Source organism: Sander lucioperca, chromosome 4 (assembly GCF_008315115.2).
Source record: "Sander lucioperca isolate FBNREF2018 chromosome 4, SLUC_FBN_1.2, whole genome shotgun sequence".
In the NCBI taxonomy this organism is placed as follows: Eukaryota; Metazoa; Chordata; class Actinopteri; order Perciformes; family Percidae; genus Sander; species Sander lucioperca.
In genome coordinates, this window is record NC_050176.1 from 4,741,645 (window position 1) to 4,769,132 (window position 27,488).

General features: G+C 40.4%; 1 protein-coding gene across 2 annotated transcripts; it reads right to left on the reverse strand.

The window, feature by feature from the left end:
* Nucleotides 1-1,900: 1,900 nt before the first annotated feature.
* Nucleotides 1,901-26,686, reverse strand: ppp1r12c (protein phosphatase 1, regulatory subunit 12C). Of its 2 annotated transcripts, none has more exons than XM_031284592.2 (20): nt 26,310-26,686; nt 24,372-24,546; nt 24,129-24,259; nt 23,618-23,736; nt 21,927-22,086; nt 20,851-20,995; nt 20,606-20,680; nt 20,457-20,521; nt 19,605-19,717; nt 18,207-18,286; nt 16,570-16,700; nt 16,264-16,351; nt 12,278-12,395; nt 10,528-10,643; nt 8,813-8,865; nt 7,613-7,652; nt 7,362-7,466; nt 6,985-7,035; nt 6,479-6,529; nt 1,901-3,154 (listed from the first exon to the last, which is right to left on the reverse strand). In XM_031284592.2, the coding sequence occupies exons 1-20, from the start codon at nt 26,516-26,518 to the stop codon at nt 3,068-3,070; spliced, it is 2,112 nt and encodes a 703-aa protein (XP_031140452.1). In that variant the 5' UTR covers nt 26,519-26,686; the 3' UTR covers nt 1,901-3,067. The 2 variants fall into 2 exon arrangements, with proteins under 2 accessions (XP_031140452.1, XP_031140454.1); XM_031284594.2 differs by having other exon boundaries at nt 18,207-18,268; nt 26,310-26,684.
* Nucleotides 26,687-27,488: the final 802 nt, after the last annotated feature.

A 27,488-nucleotide genomic window follows, 5' to 3' on the forward strand; every position in this document is an offset into this window, starting at 1 on the left:
ATACTATGACTTTTTATAATATTTTTCGACATACTATACTACAGCTTTTTTCGACATACTATACTATGGCTTTTTATAATATTTTTCGACATACTATACTACAGCTTTTTTCGACATATTATACTATGGCTTTTTATAATTTTTTTGACATACTACACTATGGCTTTTTTATCATTTGTTTTCGACAAACTATACTATGGCTTTTTTCACGACATACTATACTGTGACTGTTTTTTGACATACTATACTATGGCTTTTTATCACTTTTTTCGACATACTATACTATGACTTTTTATAATATTTTTTGACATACTATACTACAGCTTTTTTCGACATACTATACTATGGCTTTTTATAATTTTTTCGACATACTATACTATGGCTTTTTATAATTTTTTTGACATACTACACTATGGCTTTTTTATCTTTTGTTTTCGACAAACTATACTATGGCTTTTTTCACGACATACTATACTGTAACTTTTTTTTGACATACTATACTATGACTATTTTATGACTTTTTATCAACATACTTATACTATGACTACTTTAATCACTTTTTTCGACATACTATACTATGGCTTTTTTGGCGACATACTATACTATGGCTCTTCATCACTTTTTTCGACATACTATACTATGGCTTTTTATAATTTTTTTCAACATACTATACTATGGCTTTTTATAATTTTTTTCAACATACTATACTATGACTATTTTATCAACATACTTATACTATGACTACTTTAATCACTTTTTTCGACATTATACTTTTTAATCAATTTTTTTCAACACACTATACTACAGCTTTTTTCGACATACTATACTATGGCTTTTTATCACTTTTTTGTACGTTAATCTAAGGGCCAAAATGTATCTGAATGGAAGGCCAAGGGCCACAAATAAATGTTGATGTTGAAGAATACCATAATTCTTGTAATTCTTCGTAGATAAAACTTACGTATGTAATTTAATAGGGAAGCTCACATAGCCGTAAAACTCTATGTAAAAAAACTCGAAGTACTTTTTAGCTGCACAAAATGTACGTTTCGTAGTCATTATGGTTTTCAAATGCCATGGTGGGACAAAATAAAAGGGAGCACAGGCCAAATTTGGTATAGTATGTAGATAAAGTCAGAAAAAAGTCATAGTGTAGTAGAGCTAGGCGATATGGAAAAAATCATCAGTAACATGAATATAATGATTAAGTGGGTAAAGGCAAATAATCCAAATAATAGAACCACTAGAACAGCATGGTAAGTTCAGTGGGTAAAGAATTACATCACTTTACCCACTGCAGCCTGTAAAACCAGGAAAAGACTACATTTATGCCATATTACGATATCCAAAAATCTATATCTAATATTGTATCACAATATTGATTTAATATTGATAAATTGCCCAGCCATAGATGGGTGTCAACTAGAGGCTGACCAATACAGGAGTTTAATGCCAATATGTGTTTAACAGAAAGTTCTTGTAGCTAATATATATATATATATATATATATATATATATATATATATATATATATATATATATATATATATATATATATATATATATATATATATATATATATATAGATATGTGCAGAATGGGACACTTCCTTACTTGAAACAAACTTAGAGCTCTCTGGTGGACCAAACATGTAACGGCAACACTTTTTTTTAAATTACCATTTCAGTAATGCAATTTCTCATTACCTATCAACCTATATATCTGCAAGCAGATAATATCGGCAAATATATTGTCAGGGCTCTAGTGTCAACCCTTTAATATTTCTCATCTCCACACTCAAAGTTCTTTTCAAAGTTATACTGTTGCATCAACTTTTTTTTTTAAAGTCAAAGATATTGTACTTTGATTTGTAAAAACAAAAAACAGACACAACAGAGCCTTAATAATTTATGCCCATACTGTATTTTATACTTAACAGTGTACGTCTGCCAAAGCAAAATAGAAATATTACTTAGAAATGTATATCGAAAGGCACAGCATCAAAATACAATTTGACATGCAAGTTTTATCTTTAAAATTGGAGTAAACATTCAAACGTTGACCCATCTGGCCTGGTCTGTTGAATACTAACAGGCGTCTGTCACAGGGTGAATACTTAGCTTAGGGGTTGTTGCTTTCAGAAGCGTCCAGTCGAAATGGTTAAGTTAAATTACTACTGACTTACACTACTAAAGGACAGAGCATGCGTTCTCCTAAAGCTCTTGAAAGATCTGACGTTTGTAACAAACATTTTTCCGTAAAAATCTCTCTGAACGTGAGCTGCACCTGACTTCCATAATTAGCACCCGAAACTCACTACACCTTTACATCACTGTCAGGACAGATGGCCCCTGTACATAAATATACATATTAAATATACATTCAGAGGAGCAGGGAGAAATGAGCATGCAAATTTGGTCCACCTTTACAGCAGTCAGCCAAAACAGAAAGCATCGACCCAAGACTCATCCTGAGAAACAACACTGACCACTTGGGAGTTTTTCCCCAAAAGGACATGCAAAACTGGGGCTGGTTTTTGGCACGTTAACGGCAAGTCTTTTTTGTTTGTTTTTTGTCTTTTTCTAGTAACCACCCCTTAAACCTGACTGGTTTTTGTTTGTTTTTTTCTCTGCCCCTTCAGGAGGTCAAGAAAGCTATCTTAAACATTACCGTGAGTTCGCACTGTGCATGGCTTTAAGTCTCTTAATACAGATTTTTATAAAAAAGTATCAGAGGAGCAAAGCACATTAAAATAGTCCCGTTAAAAAAAACAAATACAACAATAAAGACTATATATAAAAGTGGATGTGAACAGGGATGTCCCGTCAGTCCACAGGAGGTGCAGTTCAGCTTGTTATACAGTAGATCTGCCAAAACATAAAAGGCCCAAACACAGGCGAAGAACCCTGAAATCTATACGTTGTTCCAGTTACTGTTGAATGTGCTGCACAGGCGTTTGATGCTGCCGTCTCCCTTCCCCGGTTTGTGTCTTCTGAGTTGGGCAAAAGAAGAATCTGTAATACTTTTTTATCTCCATGTAGGTTTTTTTTTTTTTGTTTTTTAAGGTTCATCTAGAGAGTTTGCTGATGACTCGAATGAGGGCGGCGTTCTCATCCTTGAGCCGCTGGTTGTCTGCTCTGAGGTCCACCAGAACCTACAGAAGAAAAACATCATGAAACATTGGTTTTAACACTACTTCAAATATAACAGTATCAGTGTGCTCTTGTGCTTCTGCTCTTTTACCATTAAATAAAACCTGCCCATCATCGTTTCATAAATGACTATTTTACATGTGGGGTTTTTTCCGACCCTTTTGACATTTTTTTCCAGTAAAAATGGACTTTGGGCAAATAGAATTTTTAACGTTGAGCGCTGTAAATTAATCTTTATGTTAGCAGTCTTTGTTTCAGGCAAGGTGGTCCACCTCTGCTTTAAAACACTGCAGGAAACCTTGGGTGATCTTACATTTAATCTACAGTGGGAAATGGTGTTGCAAAACATCAAAACATATTTTCTTGACTAAAAAATATAACTGACCACATGTCCTTGCTGCTGTACTGAACTGTACTGTGGTGGTTGCTATGACTGACCTCTTCAGTTTGCCAGATAATCAGTTGCTCAAAATGAACTGAGAAAAAGGCAACCGTCAAACGCAATTACACAATATTAAATTAGTTTCAAACATAATAAAGTTGCCTTTGCGGGATCATACATGGTAAAGATTTAAATATTTAGAAATCTGTCCCCGTACTGAATTGTGTGAACCCCTGTTAAAGCAGGTCTGCAGCAGGTTTAACTTCAACCTCTCATATGACGACATCTAGGGGCATTTTGGTGATTGCTATAGGACACGGGAAATGGGGTTTAGAATGAACCACAGGTGCATTTTAAACTGTAACTCCTGCGCACACAACATGGACTACGTTTACATGCACATAACATTACGTTTTTTGCCCTTATTCCGAAAAAGACGATATTCTGACTAAGCTGTTTACATGGCCAAGGAAAGTGAGTATTCCACTAATATTCCCGTTGACATGTAGCCGTGCAAAATAAGATTTTTACCAGCGGTGTGGACTTGTTGGACCGTGCGAACACAGCGTCCCTCTTTCATTCCTTCAACCAGCTTCTTGAAAAGGTCGGCGTAGCGATGTGTGCTCATATCCAAAAACCTGTTGGTATCCAAGTCTTTGATAATGTTTAAAAGTAGCTGTGTTTCTCCTTCTCATCGGGTCTCCAGCCTTGCAAACTGTTAGATGGTTGGTTTGTGTACAGCAACCATAGTAACGCACAGAGTGACCATAAGCCGTAAACAGGCAAGAGGCCGTAAACTGGGCGTGAACTGCAGTAAAAACCCATATAAGGCACATATTCTGAATGCGCTGTATACATGTCCAAAAAAATGCCTCTAAAACCAGAACAATACTGGATTATCCCACATTTCTTAATCCGAAAATAGCCCTTATTCGGAATATCCAACCGGAATATGCTGTTTACATGATCTGTATCAAATTCGGAATATTGTCATATTCAGAATAATAGTGGAATATTGGTGTGCATGTAAACGTACTCAATGAGGTTTGAGTACACGTGATTTTGCTCCAGACAACAGAGCTTTGAGTCCATCTTAAAACTGTAAACTGCAGCCAACTTTGGCCCCCAGTTTGTCTTATAATTTGCTTTAGAGCTAAATATTTATTTTCCACTTAATTTCCCAACTCGTCAAAAGATGGAGGACAGTGCTGCGAGTGAGTGACTGAGCACTTAGGACGTTTCATTGCTGAGCAAAAAATATGAACGCCCTGTAACAGACCTCCTGATGTTGTTCTTTTTGGAGGTTCCCTCTGAGGTTTCCATCTGAAAGGAGCATTGCTTGTGCAACTTTTATACTCACTATAATCATTTGGGAATAGAGCGTCAAATTATTACACTCACAGTGTTTCCTCTATGTTGATTTCATAGTGGCGGCCCACCATGACAAAATTTCTGCCACCACGGTATCAAAAATAGGGCTGTACAAATTTGTTTGCCGCGGTTGCCTTTTAGTAGAACTATTCAGAGGTTATTGGGCCTGTCCAGTTTAACTCCACATACTGTTGTGCTGATGTAGTTCATTGTCAAAACGTTCGCTTTCTTCTGAGTCGACTATTAAAAAAACAGCTCCACTAAAAACGTCACCGCGGTGGGTCCGTTCTAAGTGTAGACCTGTTGTAGATGTTATGTGCCCCTATAGTTCCTCAAAAAAATACAGTTCAATCACAACTGAAAATATGCCTCATTGTGTGTGAATTAGAGTTTAGATTTTCTGCCAGAGCCCGAACCAGACCCGACCCTCAGGCTGGGCCGGGCCGATATTTTCCGCCGCTATCCTCGGGCCAGGCCGGGCCGGGCCCTTGATCAAGCATTTGTGTTTTTTTAATCATTACTTTATTAGCCTTATTCGGTGGGGAGGAAGCTCTGCCTCTCCAGCTTCTCCCGTAGCTCTGGGTGTAGGTCCTGCACTGACTTGAGTGCGAGGTAAACTGTGCTACATCGTGTCTCCCCCCGTCTGCAGCACTGTTCACGGCCAGCGCGTCAGCATGCAGACCGTGGCGAAGGACAGTATTAATTAGGTGATCGAGACAAGAAAGTCTCCTATATGGTTCCAGGGCTTTGTTACCCACACTATTCGGCTGAGGGAGCTAGGGTCGAGTTTCTCATTCGGATCCATTCCATTCTGAATAAACAAACAGCGCAGAGTACATGCTTCGTCCTTGTTGCATTACCTGTATTTATTAAGATAATTCTAAACAGATTTCTGTTGTTCAAACAACTCGGAATTGTAGTTGAGAACGTCAGTTATAACGACCCACGTATTAAAAGATTGTCGGGTTTAAATCGGGCTCGGGCTCATAATTACAGTTGATGTGTCGGGCCGGGCCGGGCTCAGGTAGGGTCGGGCTTGATGTTTTGGGCCTGATCTAAGCTCTAGTGTGAAAAGAGGTGAATAAATATATTAGTTTGTGTTGCAGCAAAGTGGGGGGGGGGTTGTTGTTCGGACAGACCTGCCCCCACTGCTAAAAAAAAAAAATCATAAAGGAAACACTGCACTCAAGTTAATTCAGTAGAGTAAGACATAATCAACGATGGAGTAATGCAAGCCAAATGCTTGTAAGTGTTGATGTATCCACCTGTCCCGCTGTACTCAGGAATCTCATGTACAGATGTATGTGTAGACTAACTGAGTCATTCAACAGCATAATTGCAACACTAGTGAAACCTGCGATGAATGCGGGATTGTGGAACCATTGCCGTTTTAGTCTATATGCTAATATAATTTGAACGCTCTTTTTGTGTATTGTGGAACTCTTGACTGTTGTAGTCATTTCTTATTGTATGTGTTTTGTCTTTTGCTACGTTTCGTATTGTGCGATGGACCGTTGCTTTTGTGTCCTGAATAAAGAATATGATGAATCAGTGTTGAAGTGAACATCTGTACCTTCAGCTCATCCTCCAGTTCCACTGCTTTCCTCTGAAGGGCCAACTTCTCCTGTGAACAGTTTCAACATCACAAACTGACTGACAGGCCAACATTTCGCGTGGTTTGACTTGAGTGACTAAGTTCCTCTATTGTTTGACACGTCATGCTTCATGCTCTGCTGAACGTGTAGAGCTGTTTCAATGCATTCATTCTCTGGTCTTATAATTTATGTATTTTTGTATGTGTAGATGGTCTTGTTATGTTAATGCATTTACTGTATTCCTATTTCTATTCCTGCTTTGTTTTAATGTAAAGCACCTTGGGTTTATATGTAATGAAAGGTGCTATACAAATACAATGTTATGTTGCCATATACTGTATGTGCTATATATATATATATATATATATATATATATATATATATATATATATATATATATATTAGTATGTATTTAAACAGTATGGGAGGTATGTTACTAAAAGGATGGACGCGGTTAAAAAAAAATAATTAAATGCAGACTTACAAATCTTTCCAGTTCCAGCAGGGCCGGTCTGTCTGTGCTGCTGTCTTGATTCTGCCATGGAGAGAAGCAGTATTCATAAATTGGATTTTTTTAAAAAGAATATAACCTCATAAAAAAAGTTTCTGATTGATATAGCCAAACGAAGAGACTTTATACAGAGTGGATGGTTTATGCTTAGGGGTATGCTGGTTTAAAAACGAGAAACAATGAAACAAACAACTATTAAATTGTGATTTGTGCTGCTGTCCAAGTTCACACACTCTCCTTGTTATGGCTGACTCGGACAAACATACACATAGCATCCCTCTGTTCATAATGTCACACACACACACACACACGCTTTTAAAAGGTCAGACGTATCAGTAAACCTGCCGAACCTGTCGGAGTCTCTCCAGCTCCACTTTGTTTTGGCTGAGAAGCAGCTCCTTCTCCTGCAGCTTGTCCTTCAGAGCCAGGTTCTCCTGCAGTACCTTAAAGTACAACTAGAGGACACACACACACACACACACGAAAATAGCTGGGTTGATGCTACAGTACAGCGTTTGTCGACATCTCAGTCATAATTCACTTGCAGCCCTGTTTTTCAGGAATGTGCGAGCTTTTCTGTGAGAAGGAGTCAGACACGTACCGTTCTGTAGTCAGCCGACAAGTCTCCCAGTTGAGTCTCACTGCAGAGACACACAAAAGACTCTTAAAGCCCCATCAGACAGAGAATCCTCCACACAAATATAGGGCTATACATTTAGAAAACTAAGAATTTATCTTTGTGACCTGAAAATTATACATTTGTGTTACTACCTCACGGCAAACCAGCAGGTGTACATACAAATTCAGAGTACACCCAGTCAAACATTTTTTTTAACAGTCTTCCCCTGCGGCCCTCATATTAGACCTTCAACTCCACAACTTAAAAAAAAAGTAACACAAGTCATAACATGATCAAAATCCAGCTTTGTACTCCTTCCTTTTTTTTCAAGGGGAAAGAAATGTAGAACCAAAAGAAAAACGTTATACGTTAAAAAGTTACAGTTATCTTGGCTTGTCTTTCAATTGTGTGGAAAGGAAAGGAAAAAAAGTTAAAGGGATACTTTGCAGATTTGAATCCAGCTGTGTGTCATCTTTGTGTGGGCAGTGTGTTTAGATGAACGGTGTTTGGCTTTGCGGGGCCAGTGCACAGAGGAGCAGGGCAGCAGAGGTCCGAGATCCGCCCGGATGACATAAAACTTGACGTTTCAGATTTCTGCAGACCGCTGCTGATCTGCTCCGCGGGGAGCTCCCAGCACTCCCAGCAATCAGAATCAGAATTGACTTTATTGTCTTTGTAAGTCCATACAATGAAATTAAAAGTGCTATTCTATGGTGCAAACATAAAAACACACACATTAAACCAAGAACATAGAGCAGAGAATGTGAAGATAGTAAAAAGGATTAAAACTAGAGTAAATAGTAAAATAATTTACTTGTATTGCACATTATTACGTAAAGGGCAGGTGCGTAGCAGAGTAGATGAAAGTGCTTATTGTTTTTTTTCCTATTCAATGTGCAAATTGCTTATGGGAAAAAATCTGGAGGTGCGTGTTTTGGCCGACCTATAACGCATCCCAGAGGGCAACAGTTCAAAGAGATGATGGCCAGGGTGGGTGGAGTCTTTAATGATTTAACCAGCTGAGATAATGTGCAGTGGCAATATCCTCCAGAGAGGGCAGCGGGCAGCCAGCGATTTTCTCTGTAGTGTTTACTGCTCTCTGAAGCGCTTTTTTATCCGCCCGTAAAAGATCTTTTTAGGGGCTGTAACCAAATACACGAGAATCAAAACAGTAACACTCACCTGGAAGTACTGTTACTGTTTGTTTCGTCCAAATAAGAATCCTCGTCTTCATTCTGGAAGGAAAAAAAAGGTCCACATTGTCAGCTGCACAGCACTCCTGTTAGAACAGCACTTTACCTGCATGTCTCATCTGAAATAAGACATACAACAGGGCAGATCACTTCACATGACTCCCCTATGTGATATTTAAAGGCTGACATATGTGGTTTCTCAGGCACATTCTATTCATTGATCCATCCAACATTAGGTTTCCCCCATTTGTTTCCCAGCAACTTTAACATTGTTCAAATCATCTTATTCTACACTGTCAGACAGTATCATATATAATCTATATCAACTTCTTCTGGCATTTTAATAAAAGGTATATGATGTTCACACTGATGCTCAAATGTGGCTGCTCCATTCCATCAAACAGAAATAGTATACATGCCTTGAGCACCATTTCTAAAAAGAGTTCTAAAAAAGTCTGGCTGCACAGCTTGTAATGACTGATCTACTGAAAGGTCGGTTAGGGTTTAAGTATGGTGGCCGACGCCCTGCAACTTAATGAAATGCACGCAAATAGACAAAACACAAGCAAATTAAGAAAACATCTTCATTAATTTGAAGTCACACAACCCAAAAATAAGAAAGAAAAGCAAACAATCCCCGAAAACAAATGCAACAAAAAAAACACTGCATCCAGATTACGCAGCGGAAGTTCTCCAGACCTCTAGAGGGAGCGCTAAGGAGAACAGCTTGATTTTTGACCCCACTGAGAGAGAGAGAGAGCGAGAGAGAGAGAGAGAGAGAGAGAGCGAGAGAGCGAGAGAGAGAGAGTGCGAGAGAGCGAGAGCGAGAGAGAGAGCGCGAGCGAGCGAGAGAGAGCGAGCACGAGCGAGCGAGCCGGGGGACGTTCAATCTCAGAACGGTGTGCAACTGCTTTGAGATCATAGACTGTAAATATCTATGTTTGAGATATGTTTCCTCTCGTTTGGTGGGTGTGTCTCTAGTTTATTGGCTCAGGTCACAGGTGATACCCAATCAGCAGAGACGTGTCTGTAAACTCGTGGTAATAAAAAGGCAGAGCGCTCTCTCCCCGTAGGGTCGAAAATCAAGCTGTTCCACTTAGCGCTCCCCCTAGAGGCCTGGAGAACTTCCGTTGTGCAATATGCAGCATTTTTTTTTTTTTGTTGCATTTGTTTTCGGGGATTGTGTACTTTTCTTTTGCATCGTTTCTTTTTTTTTTTTTTTGGGTTGTGTGCTTTTCTTTTTGCGTCATTTCTGTATTTGCAGCGCATTGTGTTGTCTGTGCATGTGTTGTCAAATTTATGAAGATGTTTTCTTAATTTGCGTGTGTTTCATTAAGTTGCAGTGCATTTGCCCCTGTCGGCCACCATATTTAAGAGATCATATAGTATTACAATCTTGATGCATGTCAGTCAAAAACATTTCACTAAAAACACCCATCATTAAGTTCCCATTTTGTAAAAGACCCAGACGTGTGTCCATCAAATATTCAATTTCATCATGACAAAAGGGGAAGTTGTTTGGCTGTCCTTTCCCCGACTTTTAGTACTCACACATCACTGCAGAGATTAATAAATGTTTTGCTAAAACCCAATGCTAGCAGTACAGCAAACCTCTGCTTTGGCCTGTTTGACAAAAGTCTTGGACCTGGTTGGCGTTGAGCTCTCTGCCATGTTTGCAATGATGTAAGGTTGTTTCTCTCTTACCTCTCCGCCTGGCTGAACGATGCCAGTGGAGCGCCTTTCCCTCCTCCCTCTCCTCCTTTCCTTCACTCCCAGACGCTTCTCTCCCTCCGTCTCCCCCTGGCTCACCGGCTCTGTATCTGAAAACACATGGAGGTGGACAGAAAACACTCCTGAAAGGACTTTTCGGTTGAGTCAAAAATCTAAGAACCACATCTAGGGCTTCAAAATTCATCGGATGTCAAACCATTCTGAATTAAATATTGTGGTGCTGCAGAGACGTCCCAGCCTATAAATGGTATCCTACAGACTAAAGAAAAAAAATATTTGTTTGGTACAGATTCTCGCAAAAATCATAATAATAATTTATTTTATTTTAATATTTTTCAATAAAAGAAAAAGATGATTCAAAAATGATCATTCCCTCCAATATTGTGAATCATGTTGCAATTGCAATATTAGTCCAACTAACCGCAGTTAGGTATTTTTACTAATATCATGCAGCCCTAACCACATCCCATGCCACTGTAAGGACCTAAATAGATTATATTATTATTAATATTAGAATAAATAAATAAATAAATGATATATGACAAACACACCTAAAACACAAAAGGTGCTTAACAGACGTTGCTTTAGTGAAGCTAGAGCTCAGTTCAGGACGGATCTAAGCCAGTGGTTTGTAAACTTTTTCATGTCAAGGACCCCTAAATTGGCACAAATTAGACCATGGGCACCTACTGTATCTGGTAGGATTTTTAGACGTTTTTAGATGTTTTATTACAGATAGTGTATGAAAACCAATGTCCTAAATAATCATACATTCTGTCATTGTGTTACTTATGGATGGAATTATAGTGAAAATAAATAATGATTCCCCTTTCTGCCGGGGACGCCCTGGAACTTCCTAAAGCAGGGGTCTTCAACGTTTAAGCCAAGGACCCCTTAACTGAAAGAGAGATGGAGCAGGAAGCCCCTACTACATATATTGTATAAAATTAAACTGGGCCTACAATGAGGTGTGGGCGGCCTAAAGCCTTTATACATACCTTTGTAGTGCAAAAAATAATAAGCTATTAAAACAATAATTGTTGGCATGATTTTATAAATCATGTTTTAATGTTAAAAATACATGTGGAACAGTGAATCCTTAGGATGAACTGTATCTGTGGATGGCTACCTTAGTGACTACCTTACCTATAGGCCAGCAAGCCTATCATTAATGTTTTAATGTTTATATTTGCTAATAATATGTTGGGTTCATGTTGCTGTAAAACAGGAAGTTGTCTTATCTTTTACCTCAGTTTCTACTCCAGATCTCTGCGAGTCGAGGCTTGAGAGCAGCAAGCTCAGTTACAATGAAACTAAGTGCTGTGTTTGACTGCTGGGAGCTAATGTTCCAGCAGGTTAGCTTTCAGAACTGACCTCATGTGTTTATTGGCTAATTCATGTAAAGGTCAACATGGTGACAAGGTGTCAACAGACAAGATGAGGAAATGCTCACTTCCCCATCAAAAAAAAAAAAAAAAAAAAACATTGGTGGGAAGGGTGACAAAAACATGGTAAAGAGGAAGATGTACACAACTTTCGACAATCTGAGTATAAGGTAGCCACCCTGCCGCAGAAACCACAGCTAATGATCTACATCAGCAGCGGTAGCCCTTGAACCCCATGTGAGAAACCTCCTTTCCTTTCAAAAGTACCCAGAAGAGCACTCCACCCAAAAAATACATCATTTTTATATTTAGTAGTCATGCATTTCATCCTCACTCACCCCTTTCAGCAGGCGTGACAGTAACAATGGGGCTGACAGGCTGGATGTTGCGAGGCAGCGGATCCGCAGCTTTGACCACAGTCTTCTCTGCTTCTTTCAGGTCTGTCAGAGTCACACCCTGCCAGCACAGAGCAAAAACAAAGTTGTTGGACTCAGAACTCAACAGTCTCTGAAAATAAACTGTATATATGTATATATATTAATCTGTAACTCGGTGGGTGTGCAGCATGATGCTGCACTTAAGTCCTGCAATAATCAGGTTAACCACATCATTACTCAGTCAATGATTCACTCATTCCAAACTGTGTTCAGGCAGGTTAGCCGTTTCCTCAAATGTTTAAGTATCCACAGCATTTGCAGCTCCTACACACATTAGAGAGATTATTGCACCAAGTGAGCATCGGTCAATCAAAGTTTGGCTTGGTTTGGTTTTTAGCAGTCACTACTGTTGCTCCTGATACCCACAACAGCAGCTTGCAGCACTGAGAAAAGGCCGTGAAAGCTTAAAGTATGTGACTATACAGTGCAGAAAAACGATTTACAGCTACTAAATGATCTCAGGTCATTAAATAGAAAGACAGAAAATGGAGTAAAGTATGATTGAATGTAAAGATACACCGAGTTTAGACTCCAGAGCTGCCCCGACGCATAGGCAAACTAGCAGCTGCTGTGTCCCCGTGGCCACTAGAGGGCCCCCAAGAGTTCTTCGAATGTCCCACATGAGAGTTAATAACAGAGTGGGTCAGCACATACGCTCACTACGCAAGTTGAGTATGGCCCGGCAAATTAAGCAAGGGCCCGGCCTCCCTGTCGTGTGTCAATGTTTACAACTTCGATGAGGGAATTAGGCGGAACGGTCCGGTCTTGAAAAGAGATAAAACACACATAATGAAAACGGAATAAAGTATGTAAAATGCATGCCGTAAAATGCATAAACAGTTATTAGGTACACTTGTGTCCCCTCCTCTTCAAGTTTGATGTCAGCAAATAACAGTAATGTTAAGTTGATGTGCTAGCTTGCAGTGCATCTCTTTCTTTTTTTCAAAGATTTTTTTTTTGGGCATTTCTGCCTTTAATGAATAGGACAGCTAGACATGAAAGGGGAGAGAGAGGGGAAAAGACATGCAGGAAATTGTCACAGGTCGGACTCGAACCCTGGACCTTCTGCGTCGAGGCATACACCTCTACATGTGCGCCTGCTCTACCAGGCCTACCATCTGTGTGTGTGTGTGTGTGTGTGTGTGTGTGTGTGTGTGTGTGTGTGTGTGTGTGTGTGTGTCGCTTGCAGCTCCTTCCAGGGTTCTGTGACTCTGCCTGACTAAAGTGAAACATAACTAACGATATTTATTACGTTTGGAAAAGAGCAACTGTGTTTATAAACTGCAGCTCAGAAAAGACAACCGTGCTGCACGTGAACAGGTCATAGCGTACGCAGGAAATGAAACTCATGCTTTTCTCAAAGGCACACGTCATTTTAAAACAAGCCGATGATAATTCAGTCTCTCAGTCAAGGTTTAGTTACAACTCTCTAATGCAGGATGGAGAGCAACGGATTTACATTGACCATTTGCAGATGCACATCTCTCAGTAAATCATAACCATTAATTATTCAGCCAAGCCAGAGTATAAATAGGCTATTTTATTATAGCCTATTTCAGTCCTTCCAGAAAAATGCAGAGTTTTTTTGTTTTTTGTGAATCCTTGATTATGCGGCACGTTTTCTTAAAAAATGCGATGGAATATGCGGGATATTTATGCAATTTTATGCGATGAAATTGCGGGAACTTGCAAAAATTGCAGGAACTTGCAAAATTGAGTTTCATTTCCTGCGTGTCAACATAACCCATCCGGGACAACTAGTCATCATTGCATCTACCGCCCACCAGGTGCTCTGGGGGAGTTTTTGGAGGAGCTGGATGTCCAGTGTCTCAGTACGTGCTGAAAGATCAACTATACGGGCAGCGGAAAGGAGATGGCAGAAATCTAAACACCCAGATGATCTGCTTACCTATCAGTCTCTTCTTTCCTCCTTCGCTGCCTCTATTTCTGCAGCCAAAAGCTCTTTTTATCAAACAAAAATTGAATCCTCTTTCTCGAACCCCAAAAAACTTTTTTCCATCTTCTCTAATCTCCTAGATTCCCCCAGTCCACCTCCTCCCTCCTCCCTCCTACCAACCCACTTTGTCAACTATTTTGTAAAAAAGATAGATGAAATACGCTCTTCATTCTCCACCACACCTTCTGAAATCACCTTACCATCCATCACATCCAGTACTCTTTCCTCTTTCACCCCTTTATCTCCAAACCAAATTCTTACTTTGATTACCTCTGCCCGCCCAACCACCTGCCCCCTGGATCCTATCCCTTCTCACCTTCTCCAGTCCATTGCTCCTGACCTCCTTCCTTTCCTCACCCATCTCATTAACATCTCCTTGTCAACTGGCTGTTTCCCCGATGCCCTCAAAGAGGCAAGAGTGACCCCACTGCTCAAAAAACCAACACTCGACTCCTCTGATGTAAATAACTATAGACCCGTCTCCCTTCTTCCATTTCTATCCAAAACTCTTGAGCGTGCCATTTATAATCAACTCTCTACCTATCTCCACTAAGAATAACCTTCTTGATCCCCACCAGTCTGGCTTCAAGGCTGGTCACTCAACAGAAACTTCCCTCCTTGCTGTCACTGAGCAGCTTCACATCGCTAGAACAACCTCGCTCTCTTCCATCATCATCCTTCTGGATCTTTCTGCTGCCTTTAACACAGTGAACCACCAGATCCTCATTTCGAAACTCCGAAATCTGGGTGTCTCAGGCTCTGCGCTCTCATTGCTCACATCTTACCTTGCCAACCAAACCTACTGGGTAACTTGGAGAGGATCTAGCTCAGAACCTTGCCCACTCAAAACTGGTGTTCCTCAGGGATCAGTCCTGGGTCCCCTCCTCTTCCCTCTATACACCAACTCTCTCGGGTCTGTCATTTAGTCGCACGGCTTTTCTTATCACAGCTACGCAGATGACACCCAACTAATTCTCTCCTTTCCTGAGTCTGAAACTCAAGTAGCAGCAAGTATCTCGGCCTGTCTGACTGACATCTCTTCTTGGATGTCTACACACCATCTGAAACTCAACCTTGACAAGACTGAGCTCCTTTTCCTTCCAGGGAAGGGCTCTCCTACCCAAGACCTGACTATAACAATTGACAACTCTGTGGTAGTCCCCACCAAGACTGCTAGAAACCTGGGTGTAACACTTGACGACCAACTCTCCTTCACTGCTAACATTGCTGCAACCACCCGATCGTGTAGATACATGCTGCATAACATCAGAAGGATACGTCCCCTTCTAACGCAGAAGGCGGCTCAGGTTCTGGTTCAGGCTCTAGTCATCTCACGTCTAGACTACTGCAACTCCCTCCTGATTGGCCTGCCTGCATGTGCCATCCGACCCCTGCAGCTCATTCAGAACGCAGCAGCTCAGCTTGTCTTCAACCTCCCCAAGTTCTCTCACACTACACCGCTCCTCCGCTCTCTTCACTGGTTACCAATTGCGGCCCGTATCCGCTTCAAGACACTAGTACTTATGTACAGGGCCACAAACGGATCAGCACCCGCTTACAGCTCTGCATCAGCCAACCTGCTTGCTGCCCCCTCACAGCGAGGGAAAACTAATCACTCAACGAAATCCCAACTGTTCACTGATGCTGTGTATTTGAAAAAAATGCAGCCCCCGCATAAATATGCGGACTTTGGCTGATTATGCATTGAATTATGTGATCGCATAATCACGTTTTTCTGGAGGGACTGCTATTTATACTATACAATATTATAGACAGTATTGTCTATAAGAGATATAATTGAGTTTACAAAGTGCTTTTGTAAGCAATGCTGTTGCTGCTCTAGAAACAATATTTTGTAATACTGAAGAAATATTAATAAATTACCTGCGGGTTTTTTCAGCACAGTATTAAAACAAATAAGAAGCAGTACCTGTGTGGAGCGGCGAGACTGCCGCATCATTCGAGAGCGAGCTTTTCTCTGGGACTCAGACTCTTCATCTCTGACTGGAGCTTGAAACCTTAACACACCAACATCCACAAATTATATATTACATACACAGTATAATATACATTTCAACCATTATTATGCGCCATGCATCCATATGAAAATATAGGGGAAAAAACTCTTTCAATCGCAGAACCGTTTGGGTAGAGCATAAAGTAAAAATGAACTGGTATAGAACACAGAAATGTTTTGTGTTTCTGTTCCTGTTCAAACCACTGTGTTGTTTCTTACTTGCGCCTGTCAGCGTTGGGGGTGTTGGGGCTCTCAGCCGCGCCATCCCTCGTCTGAGGAGTTGGTTGGACTCTGGCAGTGCGGTTCGCCTTGTCCTGCTCCTTCTCCTCCTCAACTTTCTCCTCTGGTGTCTGAACAACATACGACACAAGGGAAAAAAAAAAGAGCCAGAAGCTGAACTGTAATCAACTGTCCCTAATGAAAGGGTAACTACTGGTTTTTTTTTTCTGCCCTATTTTCCTGTTTTTGTCCTTAAGTGACTAATAGGAACAACAATCTTCGACATTGGTCCAGTATTAAGCAAGATTGCTGTAGTCGGCAGTCAGTGAAACAAGCTACAATGTAAGTTAACAGGGCAAATGTCACAAAAATTGTTTTGCCACTGACAGGGAAGTGTCTGACAACATTATGGAAAGGATTTCTACGGAGGTCAACCTTTCTGTTAAAAGAGTAAGATCATTACATCATTACAACATAAAAACATCTGCGAAATTGCCTTCGCTAAAGCCACCAGACTCCATGTAAATAAACTGTAATTTTAGCAACCTAAAATACACTTCATTCAAAGTCAACAGAAACAAAATAAGATGGGTTATCTTTCCACTTTTCCAACAATCACAACTCTAGTTTTGGTTGAAATAAACACATCATTTACCGATTTACATGTGACTATATGTTGGCTCTATACACACTAAAAGTATTGTTTTTTGAAATTGTTCACATTTAATACTGGACCACTTTCAAAGATTGTTGCTCCTATCAGTCACTTACACATGAAAACATAGGAAAATGGGGTCCAGGTTGAAAAAAAAACTAAATTGCCCTTTAAGATTTGGATTCATGGCTTCCCCGGTGGGGAAATGTAATTAATGTCAGCATACTAATAAATCTCTTTTTAGTTGACCATCCAGACCAAAAGCCTTCCCATCTGAAGTTTCCACACGTCTTTATCAGGGGTGTGTTTAAAACCTCTGTTGAAATGCTTAATGCTGGGTGTGTAGGCCGTCACACTGAAGTTGAAGTATCGAATTACATGTACTTCCCCAATGGTAAAGATCTACTGTATCACTCCTGTTGGTTTTGAAATTGCAGGTACACCTCCACATTCTGTCTTTTCTTCAGATTTTCCATGTTCATAATATTGCTGTTGGTCAGTCTTTTTTGTCTTTATGTGGAGTTAAAGTATTGAATGAAAATGAAAAAAATTATTGCAAAATCCCAATCCAAAACAACAGCTATGTTCCCATCAAACTGCCATACAAACGTGGGGTTTTGCTTTTAGGAAATTTTACAAATTAGGGTTAGGGTTAGGTTTACTTCCTGTGAACACCTCAGGCGAGTATAAAACAGTTTGCAATATCAATGATTGATCACATTCTGTCTTTTCCTTCCAGCCGTTATTATATAGCCATATTGGACTGTCCACCGTGAATGCTAGCTGCGACCAGCAGCTCTATAGCTTGATCTGTCCGGTCTGTCACAGTTTTCACCCTAGGAGGCTGAAATTTGGCATTGAGGTCAAGTTATATGTGTGTGTTTGTGTTCATGCCAATTGGAAATCCAAAAGGGGTTGTGGCAATGGATGGATGTATGCATGGACGTCTTGGTCACAGCTATTGCGAATTCACGCTTTTTACCTTGTCAGCAGGGCTGACTGTGGATGTGGTCATACTCTCTGGACTGGACACGGTGGAGCTTTCTGGGAAAAGAGAACAAGCTTCTTTTGAAATCAGCACAAGCAAGCGCATTTATACGTATGGTATAGGTATGACCAAAAATTTGTTTCGCGGTATTTTTTAAGATTCTGGCGGTTGCACGGTATATCATGGTATTTTCTTTCTTTTGGCCCTTTATATAGGCTTATTCTACTGTCAGTAGTACATAGAATATCGCAAAAACACTTTAATGTCATCATGTTTACTAAAAGCTTTGATTACTAAAGGGTTTGCTTGGCTCCACAACATTATACAATAAGGTTATATGAAGGATAAAGGATAATGCATGAAACAGTTACAGAATCTAAACTATTTTTATTGTGCAAACTGCAAAGTAGTAAAATAAACTTAAATCGAATGAATACACATACAAACAATTTTAACATTGTTTCCCTTTCAAAACTAAATAGTTGTAAGATAGTTGTATAAACACTACCTTGGCCACAGGTAAGTTAGGTTGTTGTAGAAAAGTGGGCGACTGAACGCCTCCTTTGCTGTTTGAATAATGTTAGTAGGTTGGCAGACGTATTTCAGCGAGGCAAGACATCTTAAATCCAGTGTTTTAATCATTGCTCTGAACCCGTCTTTCTCAGCGGTCTGTAGCGGGACCGTAGGTGGATTGTTATTGCGTTCATAATGTTTCTCCGCTGCATGCTTGAAGTGACATGTCTTTAACGTTAGCACGGCCGAGTAACGTTAGCGCAACCAAGTAATGTTAGAGCGACGGGCAACAACAGTGGCTAAATTATGTCCGATTTTTTAGAAACAAAAAACTTCGGAACAAGAGACGGCTCTCTTGAGCATACGTTGCTTCTGGTGTATCTCCGGTCTTTCTTCATCCTCTAACTTTCTTCTCTGTTCTTGAATGTGCAGTAGCGACCGGAGCCGCTCCCAGCTTAACAGACTGTTATGCTACCTGGCTAGCTAGCAGCTATAATGTTACTCAAAATGCCGTCCGGCGGTGTAAATTTGTAAATGTAAAATTATTAGTGTTAGAAATTGTTTAAGTCACAAATTGTTGTGTGCTAAGGTGTTTTATCCTGTTACAGAGAGTTAGTTGTGGGTTATTAATTGTTGTGTTATAAAGTTACTACAATGAGTGAGAAAGGTACGCAGTTAACAGGGCTCCCGTTCTCAATTCACTCGCAGCTTACTTCGGCCGTAGCACTCTCTGCGGCAATGCACCGGTATTACAGTATATGAAAAAATCATTTCATATACGGGAAATTAATACCGGTATTCGGTATAAACCGGTATACCACCCAGCACTAGTATGTAGTACCACCACTGGTCAAACTGTCAACACAGCAGCTGGCTTACCAGGGCTGCTCTCTTTCTCCTCACTTAGCTCCAGGCCTCCTGAAACACCCCTCTCTTTAGACTGGTCCTGCACGTTCATCTTGTCTTTACTGCTCATCCTGCACACCGAGCTCCTGGAAGACATAACATGGGGACAGATGTTGGCATCTGAGGGACCTCATTGGCTGGCACTGCCCAAGGAGACATTTTTCAGGTCTCCTGCGTTGATTACATGGCAGTGTTTATTTTACCGTGTGTCTCACTGCAAGTAAGTAGTATCACAAACTTTGTTATTAGGCAATATATGGAGGAGTTACTGGGAGTAGGACATGTTCATTTGTTTTTAGTTTACCTGTCCTTGGTGTAGGGCTGCACGATATGAGGAAAATATGCCATATGCGTTAACTTTGTTGAATATCGTGATTACTATAAAACTTGCGATAAATTAAGATATTAAAGTGTACTCAGTTCTGCCTTTTTTGTTGCTTTCAGTATTCTCCTAAAATACAACAAATTGTTGAATTTGAAACAAATAAAGGGAAAGCATTTCTAACATACTTTATTGAACATTGAATTGAACATAAAAGGCACCACTAAAAAAAGAATAAGTTACATTTTAGTTACATAATTTGCAGTTTTCTACTGATATTTTCTTTCAACTAACGCAATAAATCTCGTAGTGTCTACGGCGATATGTTGCAGCCTTTCGCGATATGTATATTGCGCTAGTTGATATTGCAATGACAATAAAAAAAAAAAAACAATATATTGTGCAGCCCTACCTTGGTGTTCACAGGAAGGAACAATTCAATTTTTTTTTAAATTGGGAACAGATTTAATTCAGAATTTCCTTATTGTACAGATGGTACTAACCTCCGCCGTTTGTTTTGTGCGTTTGCAGCGGTGGAGCCTTGTTGGTTTTGCCAGTCCAATATGGACTGGGGAGAGAGAGGCAGCCGTCAGTGATCTTTCAGTACATAAAGTAAATGCATAAAATACTAGGTGAAGACAAACTCTCTCACATTTGCTTGTTTCTGTGACAACTCCTCCAGGAGCTCCTCAACGCTTTCATCAGCTACATCAAATGGTGTCTGACCCTACAAAGTAAAAAACAACATGACAAAAATGAAACATGGAACTTACAGATTTGCAGTATAAAGTTTGCCCTATAAATTACCTAAAAGTCATGGCAAATGTTTCTTCTGTAAATGGAAGAACAAGCTGGACAATGTAATAAGAAAAGGTTTTTAGAATTTTTTGTGCCTACCGCATTGCTGCGGGCCTCCATATTGCACAGTTGTTCAGCCAGAATGCGACAGGCCTCCCCCTGACCCCAGTGTGCTGCAGCATGGAGAGGCGTCCAGCCATCAAAGTCCATGGCTGACACGTCCAGCCCACACTGACACAGTATCCTGTACAGCAAGGTGACAACAGCAGAGCTGCATGAGACACTGTATGACAAAACAGATTTCCTCAAGAAGAAAATAACGTCTTTTTTTTTTTTTATTATAGATTTTCCATGACAGAGAGACATACAAGAAAAACAGTATGAAAAATAGAAGGTTATGACTAGTGTGACCATAGAAACACATGGATGCACGTTACATCAAAACATGCTTGCCAATAAATATAAATACACCTTTTTTCTTTACTTTTTAAAAAGAAAAAATTGACATTACTTTGCAGAAACAAATACGATGAGACCAGGACTGAATATTATGAATTCAGCAAAGACCTAGTTCTATTACAAAGAGGAGGACATGATGTTGTGAGTCAGTCCAGGAATGACCCTATTGTGACCCGTAAGGCATCCCTACCCAGATATGACGAGGATGATGCAGCTTCTTCCATACTTATAAGGTGCAGGTAATCGTCTAGCCATTTATTTAAGGTAAAACAATTGTCCTTTCAAACTTTTGGGTTTATAAGAATTAATCATTTTGTTGCATGCTAATGTGAACATGTTTTGTGCAAATTTACAATTGATGCATGTAGCTGGACATAAGAGTTCATGTTTAACATCTTTGAGAAATGCATCTCTAACTACATCCCAGAAGGCCACAACACCTGAACAGAACCAGAGCCAAACTGAACAGATTGCGTGATAAGAATCTGCGGCATGGCTTCACTTTTGTTCCAATTTATTTTGTATCCTGAAAATAGGCTAAATGATTTAATTGTCTCTAAAACCTTGGGTACAGAGGTAAGTGGATCAGATAGTGTTAATAGGATATCATCAGCATATAAATTAATCTTGAACTGATGTCCGCCCATTGAGAAAATAACATTTCTAAGTTCAAATGTCACATACATCCATTATGAAAAACGCCAGGAGATGCTTACTTGAGGGCCTCTAGGTAGCCTTTGGCAGCGGCCACATGCAGTGGGGTGGCCCCGGTCCTGGGGTGTCGTACATCAGCGGGTAGGCCCTCAGTCAGCCAGATCCGGGCGTCTGCCATGATCTGTTCCTCCTCCAGCCGCTTGGCTGCCTCCAAGTCCACACCTGGACACAAACAGAAAATGACAAATGTTTTTTTCTGTGTGCAAGTAACAGAGAATAAGCTCTCCATTAAAAAAATGAACACTGTTGTATAAAAACACAATTATAAAGACAGTACATAGTCACTGTACAACAACAGCAAAAACAACAGCAGCAGCATCATCATCAGCAACAACAAGATTTCCCAACACTGAGGGGGGCTTCCACACCTACCTCGTTTGGTCCGGACTTTCAGACTATTCAGTTTGATCCGAACCAAAATTAGTTTTGAAACCTCCCATGGACCACGGTCCGGACCAAACAGCCGAAATGTGGTCCGACAAAAAAGAGTAGTCTGTATTTGGTCTGAATCAAACTGAACCAAGGTTCCGGTTTGTTTCTAGTGTGAAAGCACTTTTTGGATGGTTCGGACTAAATACAGGAACTTCTGGCAAGATATTGTCGTGTTATAAGAGAAGCGTAGCTCTTTTAAGGAATATCTCAGTGCTTAGTGTGTAGCCTACATGAGAGAGAGCGACGGTGAATGCGCTTAGAGCAGACAGCTGCTTGCTTTCAGAGCAGAGGATATATCAGCAGTTTACTTGTTAAGTGGTGTGTACAGTGTATGTTTCAGTTTGTCTCTAAATAAATGCCACAGCCCCTCAAAACCCAATTAAAGTTCCCGTGTCTTGCTTCTCAAAAACGTAACAAAATAAAAAGAGCAGCGGTAGCACGGGGAGAGCAGCATTCAGAAAAAACCTCAAGACACCAGAGAAGATACGAGAAGACGGGGAAGCCCATCGACAAACCCAACAATTACAAGTATCAGGAGACGCAGCTCACGTATGTGATGATGACAGGACGTAGTCTTGTCATAACTGCAGTGTGGAACCAAAACTAACCGGATCAAATGTATACAATGTAACAAAAACATGAACCTTGGTCCAGACTTTCAGGTGTGAAAAGTCCCTAAGAGACACATCAAGTGTTTGCATTCAATAATGATAACCCCTGAAATCCCATATCAGTGCCTCTCTACTAATTATGCTTCCTATTCATCACATCAAGGCCCCCCATCATCAAAGATATTCCAAACTAGTGATAGACCGATTATCGGCCCGTTTTTTGGCAGTTTATCTGTATTGGCATTTTTGATTGCCTGATAACCGATAAAGTTAATGAATTAAAAAGTGCACTACTTTGGCTCTGCTACAGCTCTGTGTCTGTCCCTCTGCTTCAGTTTCACTCACCACTGAGTCTGACTTAATGTCCCGCCCACAACACTATCTGACTCTCTTTTACTGTGTGTTATGTTGAAAGTTTGTAATTGATTAAATAATTGCTTAAAGCATCTAAACTAAGTTTTGTGTTGGATTTTGAAATGGACTTTTCCATACCTTATCCTTGTTTCTATTGAGCTCGGAAACATATACAAAAACCTATGCTGTAAATTTAACAGGACGGTGAAAGAAACACAAACACATTTGCCACAGACAGGAATGAAAAAAACATACTTTTAAAAAGGGATGTGTAGTTGTCAAAGGAGAGCACTCACCCTGTCTCTGAGTGTAATCCTGAAGGAGGGCCTCAGTGGTCTCATCCAGAGCAATGTCCAGAGGAACATCACCATCACAGTTCACAGCAGAGAGAGACGCACCTTGCTGCAAAAGAAAACTGACAAAACAAACATGAACAGAGTGAGAATGCATTTAAGTGCAGAAACGTTTACAAAGTCTACACAAGGACAACCAGTTCTAAATAGACGCACCTAATCCTATCACATTATCTACAAAGCGCGACCAAAAGGCATTAGTCACAGAACAAGAATCTGTAGGAAAAAAAGGTGCACCGATTGTTAAATCGGTTGAGCTGTATGCATTTAGCTGACTTGTTGTGCTGCCAAACAGGACAACAATGTTAGTATTGTTGAATGCATAAATACTCTGGCACCCACACTGCTTTCAGACTTATTTAAAGTGGCAAAGAGTACTGTATTACACATAGCTGTTACGCTGCTCTATTCGGAAAACTGTATTCTGCTAACTATAGAGACATATACTACGCACTCTGCAATGTCGGGGTGGCCACAGGAGGCAGCAACATGCAGCGGTGTCCATCCCTCATTGTCAACCTGGTTCACGTTGGCACCATGATCCAAAAGAAAGGACACTATGTCCATGCTGCCATCAATGCAGGACTGTGTAGAAGAGAGGACAACAAAAAGACAAAATAATGCAACTGTAAATGTTTCTCATTCATCTCAGCATCAACTGATAATTTCAATTAAAGAAAAGGAGTAACTGCCTCACCTGGTGGAGAGCAGTGATTCCATCGGCATTGGAACAGTTGATAATTTCTGCCACATCCTCCCCATTGTTCCTTTTGGTTTCTTTGGCCTCCTTCAGCATCACCTGGGCCTCCTCCGTGTCCCCGCTGGCACAGGCAGCCAGGAACTCTGCAGCCCTGTCAAACCTCACACTTTTCCTAAAGACAGGGGATACAGGCAGCTAGATGACCTCATTGGTTAGCTGGTGTAGCTGGTTTGCCAATTTGAAGAGAGAAACATGCCTTGCAGCACCAGTGTGTTCCAAAAAGGGAATAGACAAAAAAAAAGACAACTTACAACTAGGGCTGCACAATATGAGGAAAATATCTAATTGCGATTACTTTGACTGATATTGCGATATGATTCACAATATTGGAGGGAATGATCATTTTTGTATCATTATTCTCATTTTCATTGAAAAATATTCACATAAAAAAAATGATTATAGTGCGATTTTTGGAAGGATCTGTACCAAACAAAGATGTTTTCTGTAGTCTGTATGATATGGTTTGTAGGCTGGGGCATCTCTGCAGCACCACAATACTTCATTCAGAATGGTTTAAGACATATTTTGCCTTTAACAAATATTACTCCCCTCCAGAGATTTGGATATTGCACTAGTCCATTTTGCGATATTGATAAAACTGCGATTAATTGTGCTGTCCTTCTTACAACATGCTGTAGCCCCGTGGGAAAAGGGGGTTACAAGATAAGCCTGGCAATATTCTATGGTTTTGTTCGTGTATACAAATATATAAAAAAACAACGAAGATTTGTCATCACTCGATATTTTTAGACATCCCTACCCTATCTGTGGATCTCAGCCCCAAAGCCATTTGTTCTTACAGAAGACTTAAATCTTTATAAATAAAAAGTCTAATTTATTAAAAAGGACTAAGATCAATACTCAAACAGGAGTAAATTATATATTTCTTGTGGACTATTGTCAACTGTGGATTTGGTGCGTTAGTGATCATTTAAGGCAGCAGGACAGTGTATGTGGAATCGACTCAAAATAAACCGCAGTGGCCTCGTTCATATTACTGAAGGAATATGTCACCCAGTGCAACAGTGTGGGTCACTGATGTGTTTTAACGATGGAAATCTATGGAAGGAAACATGCTAGACCAGCTTTGAATACACAGGCAGTACTTGCTGTAGGTTCAGTTCATTGGTTGTTTTGGTCTTCTCGTGGGATTGGTTGACAATAAGAAAAATATGAAAGATTACAACATAGTCATTTCTGAAGCCATAGTTTGTTGAGTGTTGTAACACAAATGTCCCTCTAAGTGTCTTTCAGTCAGTGTTGGTGAGGGTCTTCTTGTGACCACTCTTTGCTAATGCGGTTGATGTTATCATAAATATTGACTCTTCCTTACCATTACTCATACTGTTGCCGTTAAATTGAACACCAATTATCAGTGAGGTAGCTATGTGTCAGCTTAACAAGAGATAGTCACTGCCTGTATTGTACACAAGCACTGTAAAAGTATATGTTATGGCAGCCCCAAAAATCATGATATATGAAAAGGTGAAAAGTGAATTAGCAACATAGTAGACAAGCAGACCCTCACCAAGACTGACTGTATGACACTTTTCTTGTTAGCTAGCTAACGTTAGCTAACAAACATAACACTAGAAACGGTGGCCTCAGCAATGACCATTGGCCACCAACAGTTTCAACAAAAACAGAACATTATGACCTTAAATAAACGGCAAACGTTATTTAGCAGCAGGGGGCTATATGCGGTATAATGTAACGTTACTGTAAGACATTTAGGGTATGTTATTTTGTCCACCCCTTGTCCAAGCCCACGCACAAAATTCCTCCTTTAGCATTATCTTCAGATGTTAAGCTAAGCTAGCTGGGTGTTAGCCGGGCCGTTTTTGTAAAACGGTTTGGCAGGAGACGTTTCCTCACCGTCGTTTGAGGAGGGGGCTGATTTCATCTCTGCCTACACACACTGGCTGGTCTTTCGGCGGGTCGCTGAGCTCGGCCCCCGGCTCCCTTGCTCCGTTCTCGGCATCGCCCCGCCACCTCCGCCTGGGCACGGCCAGAGCTTTGTCGGTGCATGAGCCGGCCCAGCGCTTCAGCTGCTCCCGCCGCTTGGTCCTCGCCGAGTCCCCCATTATTTATCGGAGGAGGACCGTGTTTTTAAAAATAAAACATTCACTGGCAGAGAACGACACACCCTCCATGTGTATACTTTCACTTCCTGATTCTTCCTCTGGTGTAGGAAGCCTCGGCTCGTGTTCGTTGGCGTCGGGAGCGCGCAAAGTTGCTCAGGCTTGTCTGTCTGACGTCACCACCGCTGTTCTGTGTAGAGAGTAGACCGTCAAAAAAAACATGAGTAGAATATATAAGGATTATTTTATACAAAAATAAATCACTGTTTCGTCGCTCATGGTTTGACAATGGAATTATGTTAGTTGTTCAATTTATTGAGAGGAATAGTGTATTATGTCATATTTAGAATTTCTTTTAAATTCCACTAAATTCCCAATCCATCCACAAATCGAAATGGCCTGACTTCAAACCCTGTTTTCATCGATTTATTATATTTCAATATATAATAATAATGATAATATTTTAATAATGTTATTTAAAATGAACTTGTCTACATTTTCTTTGCACTTTAAAAGGACTTTAAATAAATGGTCTTTGGATTTGTGTGGCTTGTTCAAAGTTGTTATTTATTGTTTTTGTATGACAATTTTACATCTTTGTTATAAAAGACCCCAGAGGGGAAATGCGGAAATTGCTCCATGCCTGGGCATTGTGCATGATGCTGCACATAGCCTACAGTTAGCACTACACTTCCTGTCATTGTGCTTCTTTTGAGAAATATGCAAGCGTTTTCCTTAAGGCAGTAAGTGAGGTGCGAGTCCTCCTACTTCATCGGGCATGTCTTCATCTAGCACTGCTGTCTACAACGGCTGCTAGCCTGAGGCTGAGATAAGCAGCGTTCATAAAGTCACCAGGTGTTTAAAAAGAAGCAGTCCATCTTGTCTGCTGCAGGCTGAGTTGATTTTATTGCTTTTCAATGTGGTTGGTGTTGCAATAACTGCCCTGTACATAGTCAGCACACTGCTGCTGGCC

Excerpts from the sequence above, each read along its gene's own strand:
- ppp1r12c (XM_031284592.2), bottom strand. The coding sequence starts at position 26,518 with ATGGGGGACTCGGCGAGGACCAAGCGGCGGGAGCAGCTGAAGCGCTGG. Across the intron at positions 19,718-20,456 it reads GCACAAAACAAACGGCGGAG|GAGCTCGGTGTGCAGGATGA; the intron begins GTTAGTACCATC and ends TATGTCTTCCAG. Across the intron at positions 18,287-19,604 it reads GGAGAAAGAGAGCAGCCCTG|CTTGTTCTCTTTTCCCAGAA; the intron begins GTAAGCCAGCTG and ends TTTCAAAAGAAG.